At 40.1% G+C, this 8,295-nt stretch overlaps 1 protein-coding gene across 3 annotated transcripts in view; it reads right to left on the reverse strand.

Annotated features, from left to right (window-relative positions):
* AK3 (adenylate kinase 3) overlaps window positions 1-8,295 on the reverse strand; it is a 21,161-nt gene that overhangs the window by 10,049 nt on the left and 2,817 nt on the right. For all 3 annotated transcript variants that reach the window (XM_017496982.2, XM_037727317.1, XM_037727318.1), the window contains exon 2: window positions 2,029-2,148. In XM_017496982.2, coding sequence (XP_017352471.1) covers window positions 2,029-2,148 — 120 coding nt within the window. The remainder of the gene's footprint in view (window positions 1-2,028; window positions 2,149-8,295) is intronic.

Below are 8,295 nucleotides of genomic sequence, written 5' to 3' on the forward strand. Positions count from 1 at the left end.
AAAAAAAAAAAAAAAAAAAAAAATATAGTGGCATCTGTGGGTTCCACATCTGTGTATTCAACTAACTTCAGATCAAAAATATTCAGGAAAAAAAATGGATAGTGGCATCTGTGATGATCATGTACTGAGTTTTCTTGTCATTATTCCCTAAATAATATATTATAACAACTATTCATATAGCAATTACATTGTATTCGGTATTACAAGAAATCTGGAGATGATTTAAAGTACACAGGAGGCTACGCTAGGCGTAGGTTACATGCAAACACTACACCATTTTATATAAGGAATTTGAGCACGCATGGATTTTGTTATCCATAGGAGGTGGGTGGAAAGGTCTTGGAATCAATCCCCCTGAGGCTACTGAGGGACAACAATGACAATTTTGTCATTGGTTCTATTGCAAAAATACCTTTTCTTTTTAAAAATTAAGAAAGATGTAAATGTATCACAGAGAAGCTCAAAATCCTCAATGATCACATCCTTTAGAAATAATTACTTTTAATTTATTGGTATGTAATTTATTAGGATTTTTTCTGTAATTAGTGATAAAATATATATATACACATATACATTCAGAAATGGGAATCGTTTGAACTGAGGAGGTGGAGGTTGCAGAGATGAGATAGCACCAATTGCACTCCAGCCTGGGAAACAGAGCCAGACGCTGTCCCAATTAAAGAGAAAAAAAAGTGCCCATCTCTCCAGTACATTACTCTCTGTTCACATCAACTTCTTTTTTTTTCTGAGACAGAGTCTCACTTTGGAGTGCAGTGGAGCAATCTTGGCTCACTGCAACCTCGGCCTCCTGGGTTCAAGCGATTCCCCTGTCTCCGCCTCCCGAGTAGCTGGGATTACAGGTGTGCGCCATCACGCCCTGCTCATTTTTGTATTTTTAGTAGAGACGGGATTTCACCATGTTGGCCAGGCTGGTCCTGAATTACTGACCTCAGGTAATCTGTCCACCTCGGCCTCCCAAAGCGCAGGAATTACAGACATGAGCCACCATCCCCGGCCCACATCAACTTCTAATTTACCTCTTGGCACTTATATCTGTGCTTACCCACATTTTTGTTTACTTGTTTGCTACTCGTCTTCTACTAGAGGGTACTTTACATAAGGACAAGGACTTCAGAACCTTTTTTTTTGAGACAGAGTGTCACTCCGTAGCCCAGGCTGGAGTGCCCCGGTGAGATCTCAGCTCACCGCGACCTCTGCCTCCTGGGTTCCAGCGATTTCCCTGCCTTAGCCTCCTAAGTCACTGGGTTTACAGGCTCACGCCACCACACCCGGCTAATTTTTGTATTTTTAGTAGAGACGGGGTTTTACCATGTTGGTCAGGCTACTCTCGAACTGCTGACCTCGTGATTCCCCCACCTCAGCCTCCCCACTTCTTCTTAGATAAAGCAAGCAAGTCAGGGCTGCAGGGCTTGATGAGGGCAGCTGACTGCATGCGTGCCTGTGTGAGAAGGTGGGGTACTGAGGTTGACTAAGAGAGAAAAATATGTAAGCAGTAAGACTAGATTAGACTACCCTCTTCCAAAAAAGGATATTATGATTCAGATCTTCTTGAAGAAAAGGCTTATCCCAAGTTTATCCCAGTTTTAGTGAGAGCTCAGGACTCAACTAAAACAAATCTCTGTTGTGTCCTCTCTATATTAACAAAACTAAAAATCAACCTGCCCTCAAGGATTCTGCCATACCTCTGGCTAGGGAAAGTTTACAGGCTATTGTAGGTTACTCTCGGGTCTTGCTTCTTCTATGGTGATCCTCCCATGTCACAGAATATTCTCAAAGAAAGGGAAATGAACTAAAGCTACATCTGAAAGGAGCTTAGAAATCATGCAATTCACTTTCCTCTTTCCATTTGGATATAGAACTGGTCCCAGAGAAGATGACTGGCTTCAGGATAGTCCCAAGCACCCCCAACCACCATCCTTGACATTTGTCCAAAGCCCATGAAATGCTCATTCTCCTGCCAGCACTCTTTATTTTGGGCAGGTGATATGCTCATGGCACTCTACTTACCATCCAAAAGCCAGTTATACTGGGTGAGATTTTTCAGTTCATGAAGGGCCAGCCGAGTCATGACATCATCTGGGATCAGTTTCCCTTGGTCAATGAAAGCCTTGGCTAACACGCCAATTTCTACAGCAGAGGGGGGAAAATCAGTAAGTGCATTTGTTTTATCCCATTCCAGGCACCTCGGAACGAGTTACCTAAAGGGGAAGTCTGAATGGCATACTCATATGAAAATGTGCATCATCAATTTTTCTGATAAAAACAAAGGTTACGGCTGGGCACGGTGGCTCATGCCTGTAAGCACTTTGGGAGGCTGAGGCAGGTGGGTCACCTGAGGTCAGGAGTTCAAGACTTGCCTGGCCAACATGCTGAAACCCTGTCCCTACAGAAATACAAAAATTAACTGGGCATGATGGCGGGTGCCTGTAATCCCAATTACTTGGGAGGCTAAGGCGGGGGAAATGCTTGAACCCTAGAGGCAGAGGTCACAGTGAGCAGAGATCATGCCATTGAACTTCAGCCTGAGCAACAGAGCAAGACTCCATCTCAAAAACAAAAACAACAAAGAAACAAAAAACAAAGGTTACAAAATAATCTAAACTTCATATTCTTCATTATGGAAAAATACATAAATGTAAATATACAGACAGAAAAAAATACTGCAAAGGTATACACCAATAAGTTATAGTCATCTCTGTGTGATAGTTTTATAAGTGTTTAAATATATATATATGTATTTTTCTGTATTTTCTACCAGAAAAAAATATGAAATAGCTAAAATTATTTTCCTTTAAAATAATTTTTAAAATACAATAAAATAAGAATTTGAAATTATCATTATTTTGAAATGATTCCATTTAAATGCCTGCTATCCTGTTATTGTAGAGACTTTTCCAATCCTGTAAAACAGGTGCTGCTATCATGAGACAATTCAATTTTTAACCAGATTAGCATTACGATTTTATTATATTTTTATTAACAAAACAACTCTGGAAAAGGGTTTACGAACAATTTAATAATATTACCTACAACTATGTGTCACTCTTATGCAACAGTATTTGAATTTCCTCATGTTCCTTTCCCAAATTATTGTTATACATTCAGAACTGTAATACTATTGTAATCTGCATACCTACAATTTTGTGTTCTTTTTGTCACTTAGTATTATTTAATAAATACATACAGTCCACCATAAATATCTACATAAGATATTAAGAAATAAATATATAAAAATACACTTTATTACAACAGTACTGCTGGACATTTAAATTGTATAAATTTGTCTTGATTTTTCCTCCTTACTGAAGACTCTTTTTTTTTGACTTTGCTTTTTTTTATTTCTCTTTGGAATTGTTTCCAATGAATAAATTCCCAGATGTCAGATTAAAGGATCAAGGTATATATAAACATTTTCCTAAGACTTTGGAATGAATTACCATACTGACCTCGAAACAGATTCCAAATTGTCAAATTCATGAAACTTTAGATTTTTAACCAAGAACAGTAACTGCATGGACACGGGCTGTCATGTGGCAAGTGTGCTGCTGGATTTGCAGACTGCTCTTATAAGAGGGCTTGGCGGATATAGAGCTCAGGACTCACTAAAACAGCCTTATATTTAATGTGTGAAGCTCTGTGTCTCCAGGCTTTTGACCACTGCTCTGGGGAGGAGAGCTTCAACCTCATCAACAGCATTTGGAAAAAAAACTGTAAAAACGTGCAATTCTCTAGAGCCAAGTCCCAAAAAAAAATTGTTATTGGCCCTTCCCCTTACCTCTCACTCATCAGGCCAAGCCCTCTTCTAAATCCCCAACCAGCTGCAACAGATGGGTTAAAAGATGGGGTTAATTAATAAAGTACTTAATTGCATCTGTATATGAATAGCCTTAAGAAAAGTTTCTCTGCCCTTGCCGCTTCTATATAATATTAGAGATTCTAGCCAAGGCAATTAGTCCAGAAAAAGAAATAAAAAGCATCCAGAAAAAAAGAAGTAAAACTGTGTCTACTTGCAGACGGCATTATCTTGTACATAGAAAATCCTAAGGAATCCACTAAAAAACTATTGGAACTAATAAATGAGTCCATTTGGCTGGGTACGATGGCTCATGCGTGTAATCCCCAGCACTCTGGGAGGCTGAGGCGGGTGAATCACTTGAGGACAGGAGTTTGAGACCAGCCTGGCCAACTGGTAAAACTGTGTCTCTACTAAAAATACAAAAATTAGCCAGGCATGGTGGCACGTATCTGTAACCCCAGCTACTAGGGAGGCTGAGGTAGGAGAATCGCTTGAACCCGCCCAGGAGGCGGAGGTTGCAGTGAACCGAGATCACGCCACGGCACTCCAGACTGGGTGACAGAGCAAGACTCTGTCACAAAAATAAAAAATAAAAAAAATGAGTCCAGCAATGTTGCCAAGTACAGGATCAATATACAAAAATCTAGTAAATAAAAATCTGAAGATGAAACTAAGAAAATGATTCCATTTATTTTATTTTATTATTTTTTGAGATAGGGTCTTGCTTTGTCACCCAGGCTGGAATTCAGTAGCATGAACACGGCTCACTGCAGCCTTGATTTCTCAGTCTCAAGCGATCCTCCTACCTCAGCCTCCAGATTAGGTGGAACTACAGGGGTGTGCTGTGCCTGGCTAATTTTTGTATTTTTTGTAGAGACAGTGTTTTGCCATGTTGCCCAGGCTGGTCTTGAATTCCTGGGCTCAAGTGATCCCCCTTACTCAGCCTCCCAAAGTGCTGAGATTACAGCCATAAGCAACCACGCCCAGCCTCCATTTATAGTTGCATAAAAAGAATAAGAAAATTGGCTGGGCGTGGCAGCTCACACCTGTAATCCAAGCACTCTGGAGGCCAAGGTGGGTGGATCACCTGAGGTCGGGAGTTCAAGACCAGCCTGACCAACATGGTGAAACCCCATCTTTTTTAAAAAAAAAAAAAAAAAAGAATAAGAAAATTAGCAATACATTTTTTTAAAAAGAAGTACATAACTTTTCATCTGAAAACTACAGTATTGTTAAAACAAAGAAGATCTAACTAAATGAAAAGACATCTTATATTCATACCTTTTAAGAGTTGTTTTTATTTTTTGAGACAGGATTTCATTCTCTCACCTAGGCAGGAGTGCAGTGACTTGATCATAGCTCACTGCAATCTTGATCTCCTGGGCTCAGCCAATCCTCTCACCTTAGCCTTCCAAATAGCTGGAACTACAGGCACAAACCACCAAGCCTGGTTAATTTTTATCTGTAGAGATGTGGTCTTGCTATATTACCCAGGCTGGTCTCGAACTCCTGGGCTCAAGCTATCCTCCCATCTCAGCCTCCCAAAGTGTTGAGATTACAAGTGTGAGCTACCGCACCTGGCCTAAGAGTTAATACTGTTAAGATGGCTATACTCTCTGAAAATGATCTACAGATTCAATGCAATCTTATCAAAATCTTCACTGGTGTCTTTGCAGAAACTGACAAGCAGATCATAAAAATCATGGAAATGCTAGGACCCAAAACAGTCAAAACAATCTTGAAAAAAAAAACACAAAGTTGGAAGATGCACATTTTGTATTTCAAAACTGCAATCCAGACTATGAAGTACTAGTATAAGAATATACACATAGGGCTGGGCGCAGTGGCTCACGCCTGTAATCCCAGCACTTTGGGAAGCTGAGGCGGGCAGATCACCTGAGGTCCGGAGTTCAAGACCAGCCTGCCCAACATGGTGAAACCCCCTCTCTACTAAAAATAAAAAAAATTAGCCAGGCTTGGTGGCACACACCTGTAATCCCAGCTACTCAGGAAGCTGAGACAGGAGAATCGCTTGAACCTGGGATGTGGAGGTTGCAGTGAGCCAAGATCATGCCACTGCACTCCAGCCTGGGCAAGAGAGCAAGACTCCATCTCTAAAAAATAATAATAAATAAATAAATACATAAAAAGAATTCTTACAACTCAACAGTTAAAAAAAAGCAATTTCTCAGACTGAGCAACCACACATCAACCTCACAATTTCTACCATAGTTGAACTACTATTCACTATAGTGTTTTCTTTACTATATAGTTCTTTATAGGGACTTAGCTTTAAAAATTAATAGCTACAATTTTCATGAAATACAGCTTTGGTGCGCTAGTTTTGTGTCTATTTGGTTGTTTCAAATCTACTTTGAAATAAATAGATTAAAAAGTTTTTTCCTACCTAAAATATCTATTCATGTCTATCTCATGAATCTCAATGTGGGAAATACTGCATAGAGAAAAGCGTATTTAATTAGCACACAAGGAAATCTATGTTTTCACCCTAATCCCCCAATAAATGCTGTTTACTATCGAGCAAGTTCTTTAACCTCTCCTGAACTCAGTCTCCACATTTTTAAAAGAGAGGCCTGATTTTGGGAGGCTGAGGCAGGTGGATCACCTGAGGTCAGGAGTTCGAGACCAGCCTGCCAACATGGTGAAACCCAGTCTCTACTAAAAATACAAAAATTAACCAGCCACAGTGGTGTAGTCCCAGCTACTTGAGTTGGGAGGCTGAAGCAAGAGAATCGCTTGAACCCAGGAGCTGGAGGTTGCAGTGAGCCGAGAAGGCACCACTGCACTCTAGCCTAAGGCAACAGAGTGGGACTCCATCTCCAAAAAATAAAACAAAAGAGAGGACTGGACTAACTGTCTAAAGGTCAGACGCAAGTTCCCTGACTCAAAGGTTCAGTGATGATCTACAGTTATTTCAGCTTTGCTACTGTCAATGGGTTGCCTAATGTTTCCAGAGTCCTTATCCTATCTCCTGGGATGACTTTAAACGTTAGCTATAAAATACAGCCATGGGCTATAAAATATAGCATCCTCATGAAACAATGGCTGAAAAGTAAATTGGCATAATCCTTCTGTTGTATTATTTGATAGTACCACATTTGTAGAAATTCTATACTAGGAATTTATTTGAAGGAAATAAGCAAACATGTGCCAAATGTTTCTGTGAAAGGTTAACAGTACTTATTACCAACGATGGTTAACAACATACATGTCCAATAACAGGAAAATGTTTAATAACTATACGACCTTTATAAAATTAAACATCTTTTTTTTTTTTTGAGAAAGAGTTCTGCTCTTATAGCCCAGGCTGGAGTGCAAAGGCACTATCTTGGCTCACTGTAACCTGCGCCTCCTGGGTTCAAGCAATTCTCCTGCTTCAGCCTCCTGAGTAGCTGGGATTACAAGTGCCCATCACCACGCCTGGCTAATTTTTGTATTTTTAGTAGAGACAAGGTTTTGCCAGGTTGACCAGGCTGGTCTCGAACTCCTGACCTCTGGTGCTCTGCCCGCCTCAGCCACCCAAAAAGTGCTGGGATTACAGGCATGAGCCACCTTGCCCAGCCTAAACATCATTTTTAAGACTGCTTAATGATGTGCGAACATACTGACTATCAATGAGAATACAAAAGTAACACCATTTAGCATATGATAATTTGTCTTTAGAATATAACTATTTTGCAAATACAAATGCAACAGAGAAAAAAAAAGAGAAAGAAAAAAAAAGAATAAAAGAAAATGCACCTAAGGGTTAATTATAATTATCTCTGTGTGGCAAGGCAGAATTATGAGGGATCTTAACTTCCCTTTTTTATATTTGCATGACATAGACACAATTTTCTTCTTTTATAATAAATATGCTTTTTTTTTTTTTTTTTTTTAGACAGGATCTCACTGTGTCACCCAGCTTGGAGTGCAGTGGTGCAATCTTGGTTCACTACAACCTCTGCCTCCCAGGCTCAAGTGATACTCCCAACCTCAGCCTCCTGAGTAGCTGGGACCACACATGCGAGCCACCGTGCCTGGCTAATTTTTTGTATTTTTGGTAGAGATGAAGGTTTTACCATGTTGCCTATGCTGGTCTTGAACTCCTGACCTCAAGTGATCTACCTGCCTCAGCCTCCCAAAGTGCTGGGATTATAGGCATGAGCCACCAAGCCAGGCCTACTCTCTTATACTTTGGTTAACCTGACTCAACCAGTACCAGTATCTGGGACTGTTTACTGTTACCTAACTGCTTCAATATGTTGCATTAACAACATTTAGCAAGCAAGTCAAACAACCTTTTTTCATTTTTTTTTTTTTTTTGAGATGGGGTAGAGTCTCGTTCTGTTGCCCAGGCGGGAGTATTGTGGGATGATGTCGGCTCACTGTAGCCTCAAACTTTTGGGTTCAAGCTGTCCTACTGACTCAGCCTCCCAGTAAGTAGCTCAGACTACAGAGGTGTGCTTCATTTTTAT

The sequence above is a fragment of the Cebus imitator genome, unplaced genomic scaffold (assembly GCF_001604975.1).
Source record: "Cebus imitator isolate Cc_AM_T3 unplaced genomic scaffold, Cebus_imitator-1.0 Scaffold227, whole genome shotgun sequence".
Lineage (NCBI taxonomy): Eukaryota > Metazoa > Chordata > Mammalia > Primates > Cebidae > Cebus > Cebus imitator.